The 26127-nt window shown below is 33.7% G+C and overlaps 1 protein-coding gene across 6 annotated transcripts in view; it reads right to left on the reverse strand.

Moving 5' to 3' along the window:
• The window catches only part of PRMT3 (protein arginine methyltransferase 3), a 141755-nt gene that overhangs the window by 75527 nt on the left and 40101 nt on the right, over nt 1–26127 (reverse strand). For all 6 annotated transcript variants that reach the window (XR_012381862.1, XM_073904852.1, XM_025878546.2 and 3 more), the window contains one exon: nt 20914–21013. Coding sequence is in view for 5 of the 6 variants with exons in the window: in XM_073904852.1 (XP_073760953.1) it covers nt 20914–21013 (100 nt within the window). In the remaining variant the exon portion in view is untranslated. The remainder of the gene's footprint in view (nt 1–20913; nt 21014–26127) is intronic.

A 26127-nucleotide genomic window follows, 5' to 3' on the forward strand; every position in this document is an offset into this window, starting at 1 on the left:
AGAGATGATGGACTCTGAAAAACAAACTGAGGGTCCTAGAGGGTAGGCGGGTGGGGGGATGGGTTAGCCTGGTGATGGGTATTGAGGAGGGCACGTTTTGCATGGTGCACTGGGTGTTATGAACAAACAATGAATCATGGAACACTGCATCAAAAACTAATGATGTAATATATGGTGATTAACATAACAATAAAAAAAATTAAAAAAAAAATACCATCCACTTTTTTCAAAGAAATGGAACAAATAATCCTAAAATTTGTATGGAACCAGAAGAGACCCCGAATAGCCAGAGGAATATTGAAAAAGAAAAGCAAAGCTGGCGGCATCACAATTCTGGACTTCCAGCTCTATTACAAAGCTGTCATCATCAAGACAGTATGGTACTGGCACAAAAACAGACATATAGATCAATGGAACAGAATAGAGAGCCCAGAAATGGACCCTCAACTCTATGGTCAACTCATCTTTGACAAAGCAGGACAGAATGTCCAATGGCAAAAAGACAGTCTCTTCCATAAATGGTGTTGGGAAAATTGGACAGCCACATGCAGAAGAATGAAACTGGACCATTTCCTTATACCACACACAAAAATAGACTCCAAATGGTTGAAAGACCTAAACGTGAGACAGGAGTCCATCAAAATCCTAAAGGAGACCACAGACAGCAACTTCTTTGACCTCAGCCGCAGCAACTTCTTCCTAGAAACATCACCAAAGGCAAGGGAAGCACGGGCAAAAATGAACTATTGGGATTTCATCAAGATAAAAAGCTTTTGTCCAGCAAAAGAAACAGTCCACAAACCCAAAAGACAACTGACAGAATGGGAGAAAATATTTGCAAATGACATATCAGATAAAGGGCTAGTATCCAAAATCTATAAAGAACTTATCAAACTCAACACCCAGAGAACAAATAATCCAATCAAGAAATGGGCAGAAGACATGAACAGACATTTTTCCAAAGAAGACATCCAAATGGCCAACAGACAGAGGAAAAAGTGCTCCACATCACTCGGCATCAGGGAAATCCAAATCAAAACCTCAATGAGATACCACCTCACACCAGTCAGAATGGCTAAAATTAACAAGTCAGGAAACGACAGATGTTGGCGGGGATGTGGAGAAAGGGGAATCCTCCTACACTGTTAGTGGGAATGCAAGCTGGTGCAACCCCTCTGGAAAACAGTATGGAGGTTCCTCAAACAGTTGAAAATAGAGCTACCATACGATCCAGCAATTGCACTACTGGGTATTTACCACAAAGATACAAATGCAGGGATCCGAAGGGGTACGTGCACCCCAGTGTTTATAGCAGCAATGTCCACAATAGCCAAACTGTGGAAAGAGCCAAGATGTCCATCGAGAGATGAATGGATAAAGAAGAGGTGGTATATATACACAATGGAATATTATGCAGCCATCAAAAGGAATGAGATCTTGCCATTTGCAATGACGTGGATGGAACTGGAGGGTGTTATGCTTGGTGAAATAAGTCAATCAGAGAAAGACATGTATCATATGACCTCACTGATATGAGGAATTCTTAATCTCAGGAAACTGAGGGTTGCTGGAGTGGTGGGGGGTGGGAGGGATGGGGTGGCTGGGTGATAGACATTGGGGAGGGTATGTGCTATGGTGAGTGCTGTGAATTGTGCAAGACTGTTGAATCACAGATCTGTACTTCTGAAACAAATAATGCAACATATGTTAAGAAAAAAGAAAAAGAAGAAGATAGCAGGAGGGGAAGAATGAAGGGTAGTAAGTCAGAGGGGGAGAGGAACCATGAGAGACGATGGACTCTGAAAAACAAACTGAGGGTTCTAGAGGGGAGGAAGGTAGGGGGATGGTTTAGCCTGGTGATGGGTATTAAAGAGGGCACATTCTGCATGGAGCACTGGGTGTTATGCACAAACAATGAATCATGGAACACTACATCAAAAACTAACGATGTAATATATGGTGATTAACATAATAAAAAAATTAAAAAAAATATGCTTGTGAAGACTAATCAAAATTTCAAAATTATATTTAATAAATTAGAGAATAAAGTTTTACCAGCCTGGCCAAAATCATCTTGTTTGTTTAGTCAATGGTCCTATATTAGAATCCATGACTCAGAACTGGAATTCCTGTTTTTTCTTTTTCCAGGGGTCTATGAGAATACATTTTCTTGCGTCACTTTTTTTCAGACCAACCAAGACTATGTATATGTGTGCACATACAAAAAAATACAAAACACTCAAAATTTCTTTACATTAAGAAATAGAATTTTAAAACCCAATAAAAGTAATTTGGTCACATTGGCCAAATTAGTGCCAATTCCAACTTTAAGATTCTTCTCACAAAGATAATCACAGGGATTTTTTTCCCCCCCAAAACAAAAAAAAAAAATCAGTTTTATTTAATACTTCAAATTTTGGTATTTGTACTTAAGATGCTCCCATATGTCTGCTTCTATTTAAAATAAAAAACATCAATAAGCATTTTTCCACATACCCTATGATGATTACATTAGCTAAGCTTACAATTCTGATCAAACCATATTAGAGATAGTTCCTAAGATTTTAACTATTCAAATGACCTAATTTTCACATTATAGACATCAACACTAGAGAAGTTAAATGACTTAAGTCACATGACTGGATGAATAATACTGGACAATTTTTTGCTCCCCTTACAAAACACTGGTTTTATGATTCAATTCTTACTGCTGCTAAACTCAACAGTAAAATCAAGTGCAAACAAACAAAAGAAAGAAGATAATCATCCTTGGCAGCAAAAATACCCTTTCATAAATGCCATGTTTTTCCTTCCCATTTTTTCAGTCAGTCATCATTACTGATCAGTGAATTTCTGAAAGCAAATAATCAAATGCTTTTGTTGATAAAGGTAAAGGATTTAGCTCAGTTCTTGGCATAGGGTTAACATATAAAACCTATGAAAGACCGTACCAGGTGATTCTTAAATTTGGTAGAAGGCACTATGTGGGGTCAGCTACCATGTGGTAGAATTGCCCTAACATGGATAGAAGCAGAAGGCTAATTTCTTCTTTCATCTTTCCCCATTTTTATCCCCCTTTTCTCTCTTCATTGATGTACAATTAACAATGGTATTCTGTATCTATATTTTTTATTTCAGTATCAAAGTATTGCTTATGTAAGTATATGATGAGGCTCCTATTCTGTCAAAGTAGTTTGTAAACCTTAACTTAAAGACTAGCTGAACTAGTAAATCAACAGAAAAGCATTCCTTCAAACCAAGAATAGATTCACATTTCTTCACATTTAGTCTTCAGTGAAGACTGATAATTTTATTGGTCATTCATTTCACTCAGCAGTCAGATTTCTGCTCAATTATTACCTCCTCAAAAAGGATTTACCTGATGTCTCCACATAAAATATCATCTTTTTTCTCTATCAACCTCCATCTCTTTACCCTACTTTGTATTTCATTGTGACCCTCATGAATTAAAATGTGGTTTATTTTTGTGTTTAACTCTTGACTAAAATGTAAGCTCCAAGAGGAACAAAGATTTTATCTATACTGTTTAAAGCTATATTCCTGAGGGCTACAAATGTGGCTGGTAGACAGCAGGAACTCAGTACGAAATTTTTAAATGAATAAAAGAATAAGAGTTATTAATATCATACATCATTATATTTGTTAAAAATGAAACAGTACCTGCTTTTTCTTATTTTTCTGGTATTTAATAAAATTGGTTATTTTAAGTTTTTTTTTTTTTTTTAAGTAGGCTTCATGCCCAGTGTGGAGCCCAATGTGGTGCCTGAACTCACAACCCTGAGAACAAGACCTGGGCTGAGATCAAGAGTTGGATGCTTAACTGACAGCCACCCAGGCACCCCTAAAACTGGTTATTTTTAAATGCTGTTTGCTTTCTAAAATTAAAATTCTCAAATAGCAGTGATAATTGCTGACTTTTATTGTATTAAGTGTCTTTATAAGGATTACTTAATTCTTCCTAAAGCACATCTTATTGTTTTTTCCATTTAACTAATAAGGAAATTAAGGCTTACAAATGTTAAATAGCTTAAAACCATAGGACTTATAACAGTCACAGAAATAGCTGAATGACCCAGAATTTGAACCTTGGTCTAACTACAGAGTCACGTTCTGAATAACTATCCTATGTTGCTTCTTAAATATATTTACCTAATTAAAAATAAGATTTAGTATTTGTATTATATACTACCTTTGTAATTAAGGACTCAAGTGTTCTGAAATGGAAAATTTCCCATAAAGCATATTAAACAAGATTAGAATTTATAATAGGTATATGATTCGTAATATGTCACAGTGATAGCTTAGTTGGCAACTGGCTCTTAGCCACCATCCATTATGAAAATTATCAGTTTAGAAAATCCATGCAAATATTAGAATATATGTAGAACCAAAATATGGTATCTATGAGATAAATTAATATATCTAGCTTTAAACACTAGCAGATGAAAAGATTCATATATGTATTGCTAACTGTTGTCCTTTCTCTCAACTTTCCATTTTGTTAAACTTCGTTTTACTATAGGCTCCCTACGTGATAGAATAGCCTTTAATTTCCTGGGAACTGTCCTTGATTCTGAACCAAGGCATTTATTACTGATATCAAAAGGAGCTGCTCCAAATGTCCGGCTCATCTGCAGTGTAATTCAGACTGTAATTTCACAGGCTGCTGCCTCACCTGTAGGGGTGCCATCTGGAAGAGAATTACACCCAATATTTTCTCCCATGATGCTCATGGGGCACGCTTCTTTCCAAAGTGATTTACTTTTTAAAATTAAAATTTGCATTTATACTTCAAAAATTAATTACTACAAAAGGTACACATTGGATTAAATCTGGGACTAAGATATTATCATTATTCATTGAAATGTGAACCTTATTTTTAAAATGTCTGTTCATATCTTCCGAGAATAAATTAATGATAAAAGAAACTTGTGATACCTTCAGTATAAGGTTTTCTCTTTTTTTTAGTGCAAATAACTGAGTTACTGATACACTCTTAAGCATAATTAATTATTTAAAAAAAGAGAGGCAGGGGAGAGTTACAGATAAAATGAAGAGTTAATCCGTAGAAAGTCTAGTGACAAATACTCAATAATTTAATTTATCTAAAGATAAAAATAAAAGATTACTTCTAACAAAGAAACAAGGCTATAAAATCTAAACCCAATTTTTATATTTCTGAAGCATAATAAATATTTTATGACACTTTTTTCCAATACTACTCTCAATTCTATAAAATTTACTGTAGATAGAACTGTTATCCAATGTGGCTGGGACTACTAGTTGGTTGTTAACTGAAAGCAATACATTTTAAGAAAAAAATACAAATAAATGTAGATATGTTTACTAATACTCTTTGAGGGGGAATCTATTAATTAGGATCTTCACAATCTTCCTTGCATAAACCACACTCATAATGGATTGTAATTTCCAGTTTGGGTTATTTTAAAATAGAAAAAAGAATCTAAGGGTATGGAGAATCTCTGAGTTCTATAATTCCCAGCTTCCCATTTCTATTGTCACAGTCGTTTTACTCACTACTTTACTCAACAGGAATCTTTTTTACAATCCTGTTCAATAGTTTAAGTTAATATTAACTGATATTATGCAAAGAAGCAGGGAAACAAACACAATAAGCTCTTGGTAAACCTGTAACAATTAATAGGAGCAAAACAGGAGCAGCACACTGAAGGTAATTTATCAGCTTTAAGTGTTCAGTTAGCCATGGAATCTAGCATGTTATACAGAGAGAATGAAGAACATCATGAATTTATTGAATTAAATGCAGACTGGTTAAGGACGTGTCTATTGTATATCCATGTGACAAAGTATATTCTTAATGATGACACCTTTTAAGGAAAATCTTCCTTGATGTCCCATACTAGGTCAGGTGGCGTTCATAATAGGATCTCATTTAGAAATTGAATTACTATCAATGCACAGGAACGAGAACTTTAAAGCAGGGTTTCTCAAAGTTGGCACTACTGACATTTTGGGCCAGATAACATTGTATTGTAGAGGCAATCCTGTCCATTGTATGATGTGTACTAGTACTCCTGGCTTCTACCTACCAAAGGCCACCAGCACTCTCCTCCTGTCTTTCTCCCTCCCTAACCCCCCCAACTGCTGTAAAAACCTAAGACGTTTCCAGACATTTCCCAATACCCAAATATCCCCAGGGGGGCAAAACTGTATACCCTTCACCACTGAGAACCACTGCTCTAGAGATATCCAAAAAGTAATCAGATAAGCACTTTCTCCTAATCTGTAATGCTCTCTGTTAAAAATGTACCAAACTTAAGTTTTTACAGGATATAATGTAACCTGTTTATTTCACCATTACATTTATAATAGCCTTACACACTGAATACCTGAATTGTAGTTTTTTCAAAGATTCCCCAGTCTATCCCTTGACTCTTTCAACTTAAAATATGCTAATGCTAATGAATTTATCACAAATGTGATAATGAAGATACTGAGATACTGAGGTATCCTCCTTACTGACAGCTCTACAATGACTGAGACAGATACTACACTTGCACACTTGGCAAATGCAAGGTGGCTGACGTTATCAAGCAACAAGAATATCTGTATGTTTTGCATTCACTTACTGTAGAGTAAGAAAAATAACGTTTTGAACATGTATATGTACACACACACACAGACAACGTTTCAATGTTTTATGTATTTGGCCAAGATAAACTTCTTAAAGCAGAATTTCTGGATTAAAGGACATGCACATTTAAGATTTTGATCTGTATCATCAAAATGCCTCCAGAAAGACTTACAATTTTTATTCCCACATCTGTCTAAGTGAATTAAAGACTTACATATAGCTTAAAAAGATATAAAGTTTGTGGAGAATATTTTCATGTTCTGGGGTGGGGTGGGAGTATTAACTATAAAGAAAAAGACCAATAAGTTTGACTAGATTAAAATTCAGAACCTCTGTTCATCAAAGAACATAAAAAGAATTAAAAAGAGCTTGAAAAGATATCAAACACACACATATCTTTACTTCCGACAAAGAACACTAATCATTAAGAAAAAAAAAGGCAATCCAAAGGAAAATGGACAAAGAATTATACACAATTACTTCACAAAACAGGAAATCCAAAGAGCCAAATTACATATAGAGATGGTGAACTTCATCAGTAATTCAAACACAACAGAAACTACTACTGACTAGCAGAGTGGCAATAATTACAAAGTCATACAATGTCTAGTGTTGACAAGTCTATGGAACAATAAAAAATTTTTTTACAACTTTTAGAAAAGTTTGGCATCATCTAGTAATGCAGAAGAGCAGCACACCCTGTTATCTGGCAATTCTACTTCTAAATATACAGGTAGAAAAGCACGCTTGAGTGTAACGGCATACATGTACCTGTATACAACAGCACTATCATTTGTCATGGTGAAAGGACTGGAAATGATCCAGTGTCCACCAACTGCAGAATAATAAACATACTGTTATATAGTCACACAATAGAATATACAAAAATGAAAATGAACAAATTATCCATACTGGCAATATTGATGAATGTTATAAATGTGACTTAGTGAAGAAAGCAAAAAGCTATTTTTTAATACAAAAACATATTTATATTTTGATTCCACTTACATAAATCTCAAAAACTGGAAAATATAAACTACACTGCCTTGGAATGTAAATCTAAGTGGCAAAAACATAAAGGAAGCAAGTAAATGATTACCACAGGGTCAGGAGAGTGGTAACCTCTCTGGGATGGGAAAGAAGTTGTAACAGATACAATTAAAAGATAAAAAGTTATTTTAAAATATTTGAAAAGATATTGTAAGAGACATCTGAAGATGAAATTAGCATACAAAGATATCTGAAGAAAGTTGAAAAGATACTTGACAGCCGCTTTCTATATTTTGATCTAATGATTATACAGGTGTTCATTATATAACTATTTCTTACACTGTGTCTGTAAATTTATGCTATCTTCTGTGCATGTTGTATTTCACAACTTATTAAAAGGAAGATTTTATGACTAGTTATATAATATGCCATAGTCTGGGAGAAGGCAAAAGGAACATACACTCAGATCTGTTTATAAATGTTAAAATGTGTCTAGAATAGTATACAATTAATTGCAAAAATGCTAAAGTAAACTAAAGGACCAAATTTAATAGGGACAAAGGACAATACTTCATAATGGTAAAGGAAAAAAAAAAGCCAAACTTTATCAATAATATATAACAATTCTAATGTGTATGAACCTAAAAACTACATAAAACTATCCATAAAACTATCTGAAGCAAAAACTGACAAGTGAAAAGAGAAACAACTCCTGAACTATCAGTAGAAACTGCATTCTTCTTCTTTTAGTAGTTAATAGAACAGATACTTAAAATAATAAGCACTTAAAGGATGTGAATCATACTATCAACCAACTTGACCCAACTGACAATTATATAACAGTCCATTCAACAACAGCAGAATACACATTCATTTAAATGAATGTAGAACATTCAACAAAACAGACCATATTCTGGGCCATAAAGCAAGTCTGAACAAATTTAATGTAATGATAATACAGACAGTATGTCCTCTGATATCAACCAAATTAAATCATAAATCAGTAACAGAAAGATAACTAAAAAATTTCCAAACATTTAGGAATTAAATATACTTCTAAATAATTCATTCATCAAAGCAGAGATCACAGGGTAATATTTTGAGTTGAACAAAAAATTTGTGGAATACAGCTACAGTCATAATGGGAAATTTATAGATTTAAAAGAGATGAAAAAAGCAAGGTGTAGAACAATATGCAGAATATGCTTACTCTACACTAAATATAAGGGTGAGGCTTGTCATCTATTTTGTTCACTGCTTTATCCTGCCAGGTACATAGCAGCCTCATGTTTGTTAAAGAAATGAATCAATATGCCAAGAGGTAGAGATATATGTTATAACGTATTATAATGTTTCAGGAAGGATACACAAGAATTTGGTAACAGATTTTGTTGGGGAATCAGTGTAAGTCTTGAGTGGTAGTGTAAAGACAAGATGAAATTTGTAACTTCTGTGTAATTATATAGTCAAAAAGCAATAATAAAATTTTACATGTATATAACAAATATTTGTCAGAGCAGCTATTTCATTATTACTTCACCTGATCATTACCTCCCACGCAAGAATGAAAATAGTAGTAGTAGCTACCATTTATTAAGCAACTATTATGTGCTTGCTACTCTCCTGCAAGACTATTTCCTCCCTCTTCTCATACCTCACAACATATAGTTCTCACTTCTTAGTGCCATGGACTTCTGGAGAACATAACAGTACAGGAGGTAATTCCTTCTGCATACTCTTCTAAAGTTCAAAAAACTTGTCATATTAAAAGTCTTTTCCCCACTAGATGGCACTCTCACTTAATGAACAAAAGACTGACAGTCAAAATTGGTTCTCTTCCTCAAACTGCAGCAAATGGTCCAAAAAGCAAGCCTATCAAAGGCAAAACTGGAGGTGCCTAGGTGGCTCAGTTGGTTGAGTGTCTGACTCCTGGTTTCAGCTCAGGTCATGATCTCAGGGTTGTGAGATCAAGCTCCACAGCAGCGTGGAGCCTGCTTGAAATTCTTTCCCTCACCCTCTTCTGCCCCCTCCCTGCTCACATGCTCCCCCCTCAAATAAATAAATAAATCTTAAAAAAAAGAAAAAGGCAAAACCGAATCATCTCAAGATCTTTCCAAATGCACATATGGGTCTTACTCCAGAATTACAGAATCGGTTTCCAAGGATAAGCGTATGAAATGCAATATTAATTTTTACTTTTTAAAAAAGTTTTTATTTATCCAATGTGGGGCTCAAACTCACAACCCTGAGATCAAGAGTTGCATGCTCTATCAACTGAGCCAGCCAAGTGCCCCAATAAATATTAATTTCTAAACATGTTCCCAACCCTCATACCAGCTGAAAAAAATCTTAATTATAACTGGATATTCTACTTTAAAAATTACAACTAAAGTATTAGATAGTACTTTATATCAGAGTACATACACACACACACATCTAACAACGTATAAAGTATATGCTAACTTTTGTGTGACAAGAGTGAAAATATAAATACATACATATCTAATATTTTTTCTAAAAAGTCAAAACCTTATAAAAAGGTTATTCACTAAGGGACAAAAGAAATAGAATCACATCATTTCTTCATAATTAAAACACAAAATTAAACTAAGTAAAGGAAAAAGCAATGTCCCAAATTGAAGAACAAGGAAATAAATAAATCTGAGTGTATGTCATGTTGGTGACATACTAACCTGTGAAAATAATTACTTCAAATGACTTTCAAACACAGTAGTTAGACTGTATATTTCCCATGAGCTATATTCTAGAACAAAAGAAATTACAAAGAAATCTTCAACTGCATGTAGAAGCCTTACTGTTAGTAATAAAGGTGGTATAAATTTCGTAAAACTACAATGGGCAATTACATGATAAAGTCAACAAGTATTTAGCATTATCTTAGAAATCAAGATTTTCTGTACAGAAGAAATACAAGTATAAAATTAAAAACTTAAAAAATTCCATAATCTTAATTTGGAAAAATCAGTATAAACTCTTAATTCTTCATAATAAAAAACAGCTACATCTGTCCACTAAAATAAACATATATAAGCAATGACATTGCATGACAATTCATTACTATGAAAATGGCAAATAAATAGAAAATATGGAAATTTTATCCTATTTTTCCTATTCAAACTATAGTTCATAACCAAATATTTGAGGAGACAAAGTACTTTGGGAATAATTTCAGCTAACAAATAGAGAATAACTGGTACAGGTAGAATATCATAACTTGGCAACTTTTAATGAAATAATGAATCCAAGAAATCATTTTCAATAGCTTCTAAAACCATTAGGTAGGTTTATAGTGAACAGATTAGGCTAACAGCTCCAAAAAGCCACTGATCAACCTTAACATAATAGAAGGAGACAACCAGACATTGAGTCCCCTGATTTAATGCAACAGAAACTAACCATCACTGCCCCCCATGAAGTATTCTCGGGGGGGGGGGAAACAACAACTTTAATTTCTTAAACCTCTATTTCTGGACCCCATATTTCTGGTTTACAAGAAATACAAGGGATAGAAAAACATATTAAGTGACACCATGAGGATGCAATCATCAAAATCTAGAAAGTAGAAATTTCTACAGGACAACTGATCAAGTTTCTTCAAAGAATGGCAAGAAAAAAGGGAGGAGGTGAATGTATAGACTATAGATTTTAGACTTGATATCAAAAGCATGATGCATAAAAATAAAAACTGATAAACTGGACTTTATCAAAATTAAAAACTTTTGCTCTGTGAAAGGTTTTGTTAAGGGGACTGGCTATAAAGTGGAAAACATATTTGCAAACCACATATCCAATAAAGAACTAGTAAAAAAGAACTATCAAACTCAGCAGTAAATAAACAATCCAAATAGAAAATGAGCAAAAGACACAGATATTTTACTGAAAAAGATACAAGGCAGATACGCATATGAAAAGATGTTTAACATCATTAACCATTAGGGAAATGCAAATTAAAATTATAATGATATCACTATACACCTATCAGAATGGCTTCAATAAAAAATAGTGACAATATACAATGTTGGCAAGAATGTAGATAGATATTGCCACTGGAACAGTCACACATTGCTGTAAGAATATAAAATGGTACAGCCCCTCTGCAAAAACAGTTTGGCAGTTTCTTATGGAACTAAATATGCAATTACCATATGACTAGCTATTATACTCTTGGGCATATATCTGAGAGAAATGAAAACTTATGTTCACACAAAATCATATATGCACAAATGTTCATACAGCTTTATTTGTAATAGCCCCAAACTGGATATTCTTCAAAAGTTAAATGGTTGAAACAACTTTGGTATATTCATACCATGGAAAAGTACTTAGAAATAAGGGCGAGACTATGGATATGTACAATAATTTGGATGACTCTCCAGGGAATTGAGCTAAGTGAAAAATGCCAACCCGAAAAGGTCACATACTGTACAATTCCATTTCATTCTTGAAATGACAAAATCATACAAATTGAGAACAGATCAGTGACTGCCAGAAGTCAAGGCTGGTGAATGGAAGAGGGAGGTGGTATAGCCATAGAAGGATAACAGGAGGGCTTCCTGTAGTGATGAAACTGTTCTGTATCCAATGGTATCAGTATCAGTATCAATATCCTAGTTGTGCTGTTGCACCATAGATTTTTTAAGATGTTATAGAAACTGGGTAAAGAGAATAAGGCATCTCTCTGGATTATTTATCACTGCATGTGATATAATCTACAATTATCTCAAAATAAAAAGCTTAATTAAAAAAAGATTTATGAGATAAATTAATCAAATGCAACGTGTAGACATAACTCAGATCCTGATTCAAACAAATCAATTGTAAAAAATATATATATAAAATTCATGAAGCAATCAGGGAAATGTGAAAACAGACTGAATATTAGGAATTTTTTTTGGAATATGGAATTGTGCCTATATCGGTAATTTTGTTAGGCTCAATGACATAATAAATAAAGGCATAATAAATATACATTTAAAAAAGTCCTTATCAGTTAAAAAAAGATAGCAGAAAAATTTAACAGTGCAAAGATAAATAAAACAAAAATGGCAAAATACCGACAATTGTTGAAGCTGGGTGATAGGTGCATAAGGTTCATTGAAACATTTGTTCTAAAATTTTTACATTAGAAATTTTCCCTAATAAAGTGTTTTTAAAAATTAAAAAGAATAAATAACAGTGGTCTGCATCTGTAAATGTACCAGGTACAAAGCAAAAACAAATGCCAAATTATTTGGGGTAAAACCCAAGCAACCCCAAAGAGTTTTCCATAGATAAAGTTCCTTAAAAAATATATGGCAGAATAATCAAATAGTACTAAACACTCAAATAAACAAGCACCAAGCACCATGAATGAAGGCTAGTAGAAACAAGTTAGCAAAAGCAGATCTGCAAAACTGCTGGATATTGTTTACGATTTATGAGATTAAGAGGCTTGAAGATAGGAGTAACAAGCAAACAAAATTTTAAAAGAACCAAAGAATTTCTAGAAGTAAAAAAAAAAATTTTTTTTAAATGAGATAAAACTCAATAGATGAGTTTAACAGATAATTAGAAAGAGCTTCAGGGAGCCTGGGTGGCTCAGTTGTTAAGAGGCTGCCTTTGGCTCAGGTCATGATCCCAGAGTCCTGGAATCGAGTCCCACATCGGGCTCCCTGCTCAGCGGGAAGCCTGCTTCTCCCTCTCCCACTCCCCCTGCTTGTGTTCCTGCTCTCGCTGTCAAATAAATAAATAAAATCTTTAAAAAAAAAAAAAAAAGAGCTTCAGAAAAAATTAGTAAGTTGGTAGACTGAACTGAAGAAATTATCCAGAATACAGCCAAAAAAGTCAAAACAATAGAAAATATGAAGGAGTATAAGAGGCACAGAAGATAGATAAGTCTAATAAATATGTAATGGCAATTCAAGAAAGATTTATTAAACAAGATACAAAAACTCAAACGATAAAAGAATTCTGGTAAACTTAATACATTAAGTATGTCTTTTTCATCAAATCACACCAAAAAATAATGCAATGATAAGCCATGTGCCACTAACAAAAATAACTGATAGGGAATCCATCAGTTGTATCCATCAACAAGCTAAGTTATCTTACATTAATAAACAGTATCCAAATCATCACTGAAAACAGAAAAGATTTATTTCTTACATTACAGGCTGACAAGTCATTGCTTATTATAATTACTCAGGAGTCAGGCTGACAGAGGGTTCATATTAATACAAGCTTCCACAGTAACTGATGTGTAAAAAGGGGATATGGAAAACTGTGTACTGGATGTTAAACATTCTGTCTGGATACGACTTTCAATGGCCAAAGTAAGTCATAGGGCCACATCTGACTTCGAAGGGGACAGAGAGTTAAATTCTAATATGTGCCCAGAAAACAGGAGATGCAGAAAATATGAGAAGAGCCCTAACAACAGATTGGCAACTAGAATAAATAAGGAACTCTCAGAAAAATAATAAAAAAATAAAGATCTCCAACAGAAATATAGCCAAAAGAAATTAACTGAAATTTCACAGAATGCCAAAATGAACCATAAGCACACTGAATGTGACAACTGTTAGTCTTTAAATATTATTAAATATTTGAATTATGTACTGCCTTTCAAATTCTTATACAATTGGATTCCAGAATTTTCTTTTCTGGTTATGTAATGAAATGGAAAAAACTAGGAATTAAAAACAGTCACAAAACTTATTATTTTTTATCTCAGGAACATGCTTGTAATGGGTTTTATCTGTCGGCTGTATAAAAAATGAGATTTCTTTCTGTCTTTGCAAGCTCTTAGTGATTGCCTGTGATGCACATCACATTCTGGCTTACTGCTTATCTAATAAAAAAAAAACTGTGTGTGTGTTTTCTCTTCTAAAAAACACTAGTCACAATAGAACTGAACAAGGAAAGAGGAAATGACACCAAAACTGATATCCCTAAGAAAAAAAAGTAAAATGTGTGCTCTTCAGGGTTTACTGGTTCTGCAATAAGGGTTCCTTAGAGCACCTCATCAACTTATGTGGAGAATAAGAGTGCCAGCGACTCTGCTTTATTAATGGTAGATTATCTCCCAAATATGATAATACTTGAGTGTTTATTTTAATAACAGCATAAAAGATAATAATTCAGGAAAAAGTAATACTTAGAACTATTTTTAAAAATTACTTGAATGTCGGGACCCCTGTGTGGCTCAGGTGGTTAAGCGTCTTCCTTTGGCTCAGGTCATACTCCCAGGGTCCTGGGATCAAGTCCTGCATCAGGCTCCTTGCTCAGCAGGGAGCCTGCTTCTCCCTCTGCCTGCTGTACCCTCTGTTTGTGCACACACACTCTCTCCCTCTGACAAACAAATAAATAAAATCTTTAAAAAAATCACTTGAATGTGGGATTCAGCTAAATCAGTACTTAGAAATGTTAGCGTCTAATGCCAAATATTAGAAAAAGAAAAGCTGGAAATCAATGATCTAAGCTTCCTTTTCAAGAAGCTAGAAAAGAGCAGCAAATTAAACTCTAAAGAGAGTAGAAGGAAATAGAGACTGAAGCAGAAATCAATATGATAGAAAACAAATGCTGACAGATCAACACAAAGCACAATTCGGGTTCTTTGAAAAGAGCAGTAAACGACAAAACTTTAGCAAAACTGATCAAGATAAATTACATGTCATTTCCTAGTAAGAGAAACTAGATTAAGCCTTGGGTTTGTTTCTGGTCACTTGCTTTTATTGGACAGAAGCACAAATTAATAAAAGACTGAAGACTGAATTCCTGAGAAGGTCAGGTAGCCTCAAATTCATTCAACTTCATGTTACTTTAAATTGGGTATTCCCAAATAAATATTCTAGTATTAAAAATGGATAAAGGGAAGAGAATGGAAAATGGAGCAGACCAAATCGATGTATCACCACTACTGAAGAATTTACTCAAAATACATAATCTACCAAAAACAGGTCAGAAAAAAACATTCATTCATAAGAACAGATCAAAATTTACTGTAACTAACTCCTGCCCTAATTCTCACTTCACCTAACTGAACAATGACTTCATAGTTCTGCTATCTAAATTTTGCCAATTTGAAGACTCTATTAAAGAAAATATAACATGTGAAAGATCTGTACCCCAAGAGAAGAAAACTTCAGAGGACAATTATCTTCATCAAGCCCTTTTAAATCAGTTTCAAAAAGCAGTGTTTCTTCTTAAACTTGTCCCTTGAAGTATCTCTAAATGGCAAAAGAGAATGAATTGAAACTCCCAAGGAAGTATGAAGGACTTAGTAAAATCAGCCCTGGAAGGGCTCAAAAAGCTATGAAGGCTAATGTTTTATCTTAAAAATTTGTGAGAATTTTGCATTCCACTCCAAAGAAATACAAATAATGCTTTTTCCCTCCCAAATTTTCACACCATACTTAATCTGTTATTTCTCAAACACATGATTGGCAGGTTCTCTAAATCCACGTTGAGGTGTATGTGAGCAAGTTTTCTTTATTACAAACTGGTGGCATCTATATGATTACTCCATTCTTGTGAATCAAATATCTGTTCATGGATAACTTTTAAGTAGAAACTTCACACTACCTGTGCCAACTCAATTACATAGGATAATCTAACTGTGTTTATATTAAATGCCCAACTGTCTGAAAATGAAAACTGTAAATTTTAGGAGCTTTCTTTCATTCACAGGTAGAAGTAAACAGCATTACTTCTTCTGCTTTAACAAAGGGCTCATAAACCAAGGGGGGGAAGCACTAGGAATGTTCTTCACCCAAGTGTTAATAGTCTTTACTTCATGTATATTACCATTTTCAAATTTTACTTACTGAATAACCTAGTCAGGCAGTTCATTCATTAGTTAGCAAGTGCTTAACAGACTATACAATTTTCAAAACCAAAGAGCTAACTACTGAGATTTTATTATGTGCAGAAAATGCTTCAAGAAATTTATATCTATTAACTTATTTAATCTTCACAAAAACCCTATGAAGTAGGTATTACTATTATCTTCATTTTACAAAGAAAGAAACTGAGGCACAGAGAAGTTCAGTAACATGCCCAAGGCAACAAACCAAAGCAGCCAAACAGGGCGAAGGGTAAGGGAGTCTGACTCCACAGCAACATTCTCAATCCTGTCATATGTTACCTCCTTGACTTCATGTGCTGTATAGCAAATTATAAATAAGATCATATCTATGGCCAGTGAATTTCTAAGTTGTAAAGTTCTCTTATGGTGTACATTCCCTCATCATGCTAAGCCTTGTGATAGAATCTGGTCATACCAAGTAAATCCTGGCTCCCAGTCTCAGGAGAATGGAAAAAGGTACATGAACAATTAATTACAATACACTATAATTTGTGTTGTTAAAAACAGACCAAGAAAGGTCACCTATCCTCATGGCAGTTGGCTGAAATGGCATGGCTTCACTGTCAGACTAAAGACGACAAGAACATTTCAACATCCACCAGTTTAAAATGTGACCTATGACAGGCTTTATGGTCAGTTTGTGGATTGCTGATAAGCCAAATCACAAGCCATGTTGTTTTTTAAATGATATCTTGAAATGCTACTCATTAATAAAGAGTATTAAGGGGCGCCTGGGTGGCTCAGTTGGTTGGGCGACTGCCTTCGGCTCAGGTCATGATCCTGGAGTCCCGGGATCGAGTCCCACATCGGGCTCCCTGCTCAGCGGGGAGTCTGCTTCTCCCTCTGACCCTCTGACCCTCTTCCCTCTCGTGCTCTCTATCTCTCATTCTCTCTCTCTCAGATGAATAAATAAAATCTTTAAAAAAAAAATAAAGAGTATTAAGCATGAACAAAAGATACCACTGTGGGTGTGGGTATGTGCATGCATGTGTATTACACAGATACACTTGTGCTGGTGAAGATGGGGTAGGAAAGTTAATTCTTAAATTTCAAGGACACATCCAAGAATATTTGAGTAAGGAGAAATTTTAGGTAGCTTCTGTGAAAAGCAAGCCAAGATAGAAAAATTGCAAAAAAGGACTTCAGACAATTTTAATGTAGGTCAGGAATGATCATGACAATAAGTTCACCTAATGTGTAATTCTGCTGATAATCCTGCTGATGGAAAAAACAAAGGTGCAAACAAGAATCATTGCTGGCAATCGTATCATATGATGCCAGGATCTTATCTATGTATTTATAAGGAGGTCACACTGAAAACATAGATGGAAAACACTAACACCAAATGAGTCAATCTGGCTTAACTCGTTTGTAGCACAGAATTGGGGACACTTACTTTGGACAGTTTTATTAGACAATCAGAAATAAGATGTCATAAAGAATGGCTGTATTGGTAGAGTAAAATATGGAAAATGAAAGGAGATACTCATAGGCATAAATACTAACATCTTACAGAGATTAAATTGATTTAAGTCATTTATTCATTCAGTTATTTATTTAATACTGGCTAATTTAATATCAGTTATTTATATAACTGATAATAATTTTACCAAATGGAAATTCCATTCAATAAAAAATGAAAATGTAAAATTAAAAGAAAGCCTAAGTCTGGAAATTCATAACTCTAAGAGGCAAGTGATGGCTTATTAAATAATATGCTAACAGCAATGATTTGGCTTTTAAAATTACATTTTTTTTTAAAGATTTTATTCATTTGACATAGAGAGACAAAGCAAGAGAGGGAACACAAGCAGGGGGAGTGGGAGAGGGAGAAGCAGGCTTAACTAAGAACATCTTCCAAAATAAAGCAAAGTTCATGAATAGTTGTAGACAAAAAAATAAATCTAGATTAACATGGAATAGTTAGTGGACTATAGGAGAAGAAAACAAAATGTACATCTCTGTAACATACAATACCTACACTGCTACACTGCATTACAAGTCCATTAAAAAGCTTAATGCAAATTTTATTAGAGAAATAAGGCTATCCAAAGTTGACTGCCTTAGAATAACGGCCATAAATTATGGTGTCTAATGCTCCACCTAACACATTTAACATGATCTGCTAGACTTCAATTCCACTGATGCCTATAAGGAAAGGGAGACAGTAAGATAATGCAAACTCTTAAGTTATACCCTTGTGAAGAGGAATAAGGAAAGTTCTTAGTTAACACTTCCTGAATACACTGATTTACTTCCCTTAGTGAAGGGCTTCTGAAAGCACCTTGGTTCCAAACAACTGGCTTTCATTCCAGGTTCCAGTGACTCAGAATTATTTGTATTATAATGCCTTCCTAATAAAGGCAGAGATCAGACCTGACCAGTCCTCCAAAATGAAAGGTACCCTTTACATCAATTACAGTCTAGGAGAACAGAAACCATAAGTCATGAAAACAGAAAAATGAATACAGGAAGTTGGTTACAGAGAGGGTAAAAGATATGGTAAGTGATCAAGAAGGAACTGAGACAACTGGACATGAGTAGACACCAGGAAGGAACTACCATTCCTAGGCTAGAGAGACAAAAGGAAGAAGCAGTGCTACAAGAGTCCAGGGCAGAGTCACACAGTGGACACTGGAATTATGACAGACTTGTCCAGTGGGAATTGGAGTCACAAAAGAAATAGCTTCTGCCAGCAATACAACTAGAGGCAAACAGAAGCAAAGAAATGCCCTGACTTTTCCCTTTCTTTAAATCTCCTATCAGTGTTTCCTGTTGGGTTTCCCAAACCCCGCGGAAGATGGTTGTCCTTGGAGCCTAGAAAAAGCAGCCTGCAGAGCTAGCCCTCCTTCAGTACAGAAGCAGGCAGAAGAGTGTAAAATGCACCTGAGGACAAATAAGCCCAAGACCAGCACAGCTTTTCAATAAAGTTCATATTGTAAATGTGACGATCTCATAAATTCACTCAATCCAGCTAATTTTTTATTATACCAACTGCCTCTAAGATTTTAATTGAATATTAGTACTTCTAGATCATCTTTCAGATTTTGAAATGAAAATTCCTAGAATATCAATATCTAGAAATATAATTCTGCTAGGCAGGTCAAGAACTATCCAACTAGTTATAATCAGATATGGAAAAACGTTCAACTGAGATGACAGAAAGTTTAGTAAAGTCTGTCTCAGTTTGCTTGTATCCTAATTTGGAGTAATTCAATAGATGCATTTTCCAAGAAAAGTAAAATGGTCCATGGAGAAATGAGCAGGTCAGCCAACATTTAGCACACACTATTTTAACATATTGCTGAGTAAATGCCTCAAATGTGCTTCTTCAAAGCACCTTTTTGTCGTCCTTAAAAAGATGCTGGATTTTTAATTATATGTAACTACATCCGTATCTTTTCACCCAATTCATAAAAGAAATCAGAGTGCTAATACAAATTCTCTGGTATAAGAAAAATAATGACACTGTGATTAAAAATTATTAAAAGCCAACCCTACCATAAAAAAATCAACATACTGTTTCATGTACAAAAGAGTAACTGCTAACAACAGTGACTGTCACCGGCTCTAGATTGAAATTTACTTATACATTAAATCTGAACATTTCAAAAGCTCCCTAAAATCCCTGCTATTTTGCTAGAAGTATTGCTATGATTATTCAAAATTTATAGATAATTATAAAGCATAATGCATTTTTCCAACATTTTTTGATAAATTCATTTACTGAAAATATATATATCAAATACAGGTTTTTAAAAAAAGACTTTAAAATTCTCCAAAAACTTAAGAAATCTTTATCTGGAAATGCTAACTTGTCTTCATCAAATTGGCATATCAACAAGTTAAATCAGTTGTCAAATACCATTAGTTTTACTTCATATACATTTAAAAATAAACATTCTGTGCCCTGACTTATGATTTCGAAAGCAAATTCTAAAGCTATAAACGTATCTTAATTTTATTATTTTAATCACGCTAATAAATTCTCTTTTATGTGATAAAGAACACTGACTACATGGCCTGACATAAGAAAGATAGGACATTCAGTATTAGAGCAATAGTGGCAACATCATGTTAATTTTGATGAAACAGTCCTAATAAGTCCTTACTAGTCCTCACAGCTTTTCAGCAAACATATTTAGATCTCCACAAATTTAGAAAATAGAAAAACAATAATTCTTTATTATGATTTTAAAAGTAAAAAAGCTAATTTATTCTCTTTTTAAAAAGATTACAAACGGCCAGTAAATAAGTGCCATATCAGAATAAACTACCATAAAAAGATTGTAGCTGTTTTTAAAATAATGCCATTATTCTGACATTTATCAAACATAATTAAATGCAGAAAACTACTACCTTATTCACTGCTTTCTTTTTTTTAAAACCAACACAAGTAGTTTTTTCTGCAAACACTTACCATCCACTCAGATATAATAACATCTACTTTTTCTACAGGAAGGCAAACTTCTTCAATCTTTCCTTTAATTAGTATAATAGTATCTTCAAGTTTATTTAGTCTGAAAATTATCATAATGAAATAAATTAGTATGTTAAACAGACTCAGAAAACTAGTTAAATTACGTAATTTGTTGGTAACGGTTCATATTATTTTGTATGTTCAAAATTTGTTTGATTATTCCCTGAACACTAGAATTACTTTTGATCACTTCATAAATGTCCAAGAATGTTTCTGATTAATATGGCAATACCCTGAACCCATATTGAAAACTTCAGCCTGGAAAAAATATGAATTTTATCAAGAACACATAATAAAGTTATTGTTTTGTTTTAAGGGAGGGGTGGAAAGAGACATACAGACCAGACAACAAGAGTACATTTTAAAGGCAAGCAGTGTTTCACAGTGGAGAGAGAACTAAAAGCCAGAAGCTCTTTATTTGAACTCTAGATCCCCTTGTAATTGTCAGTTAAGTGATCTTCATCAAATTATATCATAATCTTCTGAGCCGGTGTACTCCATGTGTAAAAGAGAATGATGATGCCTGACCTATCTACTTCGCAGCTGATTCTGAGAATCAAATATTTGTGAAAGCAGCACATATTTCCTCAAAATATTACATGCTGCATAGAACCTATCTACTACAATCTTAAATTATTTAACCTTGTCCACTGACACTCATTAGGTATTTTTATATGCTTGATCTAAGACTAGCACATATTTTCCACCTTCCTTTTTAAAATGTGAAATAGACAACAGTTAAGGAGATAATTTCAGAGTTAAAAGCAAGCTGCTAAGTTTTTATCTAGTTAAAATAAACTCAATCCTCAGAGGATATACATCTAAATTACAAAGGATTTTTTCTACTAACAAAGGAGGATCTTTCCCCAATTTCACTGAGGTATTATTAACATAAAATTAAATGCATTCATTTAAAGGGTAAATTTTGTCGACTTTTACAAAAGAGACATCTGAGTGACTGCTATCATCATCAATATATAGAACATATCTACCTCCTTGAAAATATTCATTAGCACTCCTTCCCAGAAAATCCTCCTGTTCACAGGCAAACATTGATTTTCTTTCTTTCACTACATATTAGATTTGTATTTTGTAGAGTTTCTTATAAATGGAATCATAGCAAATGTACCTTTTTGTGTGTGGTTTGTTTTCAATACTTTATAAATTCATGCATACTTTTGTGTATATCACTAGTGCATTCCCTGTTGTCGCTTAGTATTCCCATGTGGATAAAACAATTTTGTTGATCCACATACCCGTGGATGGAATTCTGGATTGTTTCTAGCTTTCGGTTATAATGAAAAATGCTACCATAAACATTTGTGTACAAGTAAAACTGATCTGTCAAATGAAAGTATCTAACTTTTAAAGAAACTGTCAATCTGTTTTACAAAGTGCATATACAATTTTATATTCCACCAGCAATGTATATGTACATTCTTGTTGCTTCACATCCTTGTCAACACTTAGTATTGTTAAGCTTTTAGATTTTAACTGTGTGATGAGATCTCATCATTGTTATAAACTGCATTTTTCTAATGATCAAGCATTTTTTCCCATGTGCTTATTGGCCATATCCCTACATTGCCTTTTATTCCAATTTTTTGCCCATTTAAAAAACCAAGTCAGTTGTATTCTTATTATTGAATTTTAGGAGTTCTTAACATTCTAGATAAAAACCATCTGAGATTTGTGTGTAGTAAATGATTTCCCCATTCTGTGGCTTTTTAATTTTTTAATGGTATATTTTGAAGAGCTAGTTTTTAATTTTGACAATGACCAATTAATATTTTTTTTTCTTTTGTGGTTCATTTTTGCCTACATGAAGTCTTTTCACCTGTATTCTTCTAAAACTTTTGTTTCCATTTGAATTAATTTTTCCACATAGTATCATGTTCATTTTCTTCCATAATAATACCAACTGATATGGTGGAAAAACTATTACAAGGGATAGTTTCAACTTCCCTGAAGAAAAAGAATCACTAACCCAAAGGATTACTTTGGTATATTTGTCAAAAATCAATTAACCATATATGTGTAAGTTTATTTCTGGACTTTCAATTCTGCCTCAACATTTAAATATGCATCCTTATGTCAATACAACACTTTGATTACTACAACTTTAAATTAAGTCATAAAATCTGACAGTGTACATCCTTTAACTTTGTTCTTCTTTTAAAAAATTCTCTTAGCTACTCTAGGTCATTTGTGTTTTCATATGAATTTTAGCATCAGCTCTTGGTAATGTAATGCACTTTTCAGTGCTAATATCTTAGACATACTTTGTTAAATTTACCCCTAAATGTTTGATGACTTTGGTTGTACTGTAAATGCTATATATTTATTTAAGTTTCAATAAATATACTTTATTTTGTCTACTTGTTTGGGACTACTAATAAAAAGTATAAATAATTTTCATATTTTCACCTTAAATCTTATAACTGTGGGATTTTTAGTGGTTATTTTATACATTACTTTTAAAAAAATTTTTTTATTGTTATGTTAATCACCATATATTACATCATTAGTTTTTGATGCAGTGTTCCACGATTCATTGTTTGTGCATAACACCCAGTGCTCCATGCAGAATGTGCCCTCTTTAATATATACATTACTTTTTTTTAACATTTTACTCCTTTATTTTCTTTACAGTTAACATAAAGAGTTATATTAGTTTCAGGTGTACAACATGGTGATTTATTTTATAAATTTCTTAGGATTCTACATGTATATGATTATGTCATTTGGGAGTCATGAAAGTTTTACTTCCTTCAAATCTTTTATTTCCTTTTCTTGGTTTATTGCACTTTAAGTTAGATTCCCCAAGACAACAGTGAATAGAAGTGGTGAGAGTGTACATCCCCTACATTCATTAACTGTTATCAAATATGACACTACCTATCTTTATCAGGTAACAAAGGTCCTTTTTTTGCTAGTTTGCTGAATTTTCCTTATGAGTTTCAAATTTTGACAAATAATTTTTCTGCACCTATTAAGATGATTCTACAGTTTTTCTTTCTTTTCTGTTAATATGATAAATTATATTGACTTTCAAATGTTAAACTTACCTTGCCTTCCTAAGATAACTCCACTTGGTCATAGCTTATTATCCTGTTTATAAATTAATGGATTCAATCTGCTAATTTTCTGTTAAAAACATTTCCATCTCCTAGACTTACTATGGTGATTATTCTGTAATGTATATAAATGTCTAATCACTACATTGTACACCTGAAACTAATATTGTATATCCCCCCAATCTACTTAAATTAAAAAAGTATGTTTCCCTTTAAAAAAAAAAAGAAAATGGGATGCCTGGGTGGCTCAGTCAGTTAAGCCTCTGTCTTTGGCTCAGGTCATGATACCAGGGTTCTGGAATTGAGTCCCACATCTGGTTCCTTGCTCAGCAGGGAGCCTGCTTCTCCCTCTGCCTGCCACTCCCCCCTGCTTGTACTCTCGTGCTCTCTCCCACGCTCTCTCTCCGGCAAATAAATAAATAAAATCTTAAATTTTATGTTCATAGGGATGTTCATCTGCGTTCATAGGGATACTGGTCTGTAGTTTATTTTCTTGGAATATCTGTTTGACTTTAGTATTACTGTAATATCAGCCTCATAAATTATGTTGTGAAGGGTTCTGTCCACCTCCAAGAGTTTAGTATTACTTCTTCATTAAACGTTATAAGAAATTTGCTATTTGGGCCTGCAGTTTAATTTGTGGGAAGGACTGTAATTACCAACTCATTTTATTTATTTATTTAAGATTTTATTTATTTGAGAGAGCGAGAGAGAGAGAGCCCAAGTAGGGGGAGAGGGAGAAGCAAGCTCCCTGCTGAGCAGGGAGCCTGATACAGGGCTTGATCCCAGGACCCTGGGATCATGACCTGAGCCAAAGGCAGATGCTTAACACAGTGAGCCACCCAGGCACCCACCAACTCATTTTATTTACTAGATCTAGGTATATTCAGATTTTCTAGTTCTTCTTGAATCAATTTTGATAACTTTCATTTTTCAGAGTATTTTTCCATTTTACCTAAACTGTCATTATTTATTGACATAAAGGTGTCTGTAATATTCCTTCATTATCCTTTGTCTAGAGGATCTATAGTGATGTTCCCATCTTCAATCCTAATATTGATAATTTGTATCTTCTCTTTTCTTCTCGATAATTCTAGTTAGAGGTTTATTAATGTTATCTTCTTTAAATAAATTTCATTTTCATTAATTTTCTCTATTGTTTTGTTTTGTATTGCACCGATCTCTGATCTTTACTTTCTTTCTTGGGTATATTTCACTCTTCTTTCTCTGCCATATCTTAAGATGGAAGCTTAGATCACGGATTTTAAATGTTTCTTCTTTTCTAATATAAGCATTTAAAACTTTAAATTTCCTCGAGTATGGCTTTAGCTGTATCCCACAAATTCTGATACACTGTGCTTTTTTTTTTTTAAAGATTTTATTTATTTATTCATGAAAGACAGAGAGAGAAAGAGAGAGGTAGAGGGAGAAGCAGGCTCCTAAGGAGCAGGGAGCCCAATGTGGGACTTGATCCCAGGGCCCTGGGATCATGACCTGAGCCGAAGGCAGATGCTTAACCATCTGAGCCACCCAGGCGCCCGATACACTGTGCTTTTAATGCAGTTCAAAATATTTTATAAATTCTTTCTCTTGTTATTTCTTCTTTGAACCACGGGCTGGTTATTTAGAAGTGTGCTATTTAACTGCAGCACAAGTGACAAACAAACTTTAAAATATTTACTATCCGGCCATTTACACAACAGGCTTGCCAGCACTTGCTTTAGAGCACTACAGAAACATAGCTAAGACTATACAGTGAGAAGATCTAGAACAGAAATAAATGACGTCACAGAAAGAGAACAAATAAAAATCCTTGAAGAAATAAAGGATGAGGGACACCTTCTTTGTGTACTCTTTGAAGATTTTGTCTTTGTTTTTGATTTATTGAAGTTGTACTGTAATGCATGGATTTAAAAGAAATTAGTCTTAGATTCTTTGGATTCATCTATGGCTTAATGCTTTTTGTCAGTTGTAGAAAATTCTCATCCTTTCTCTCTTTTTTTAAAAGATTTTATTTATTTATTTGCCAGAGAGAGTGAGAGAGTGTGAGAGCACAAGCAGGGGGAGCGGCAGGCAG

The sequence above is a fragment of the Callorhinus ursinus genome, unplaced genomic scaffold, assembly GCF_003265705.2.
Source record: "Callorhinus ursinus isolate GAN/ISIS: 27379988/994484 unplaced genomic scaffold, GSC_fseal_2.0 scaffold21, whole genome shotgun sequence".
NCBI lineage: Eukaryota > Metazoa > Chordata > Mammalia > Carnivora > Otariidae > Callorhinus > Callorhinus ursinus.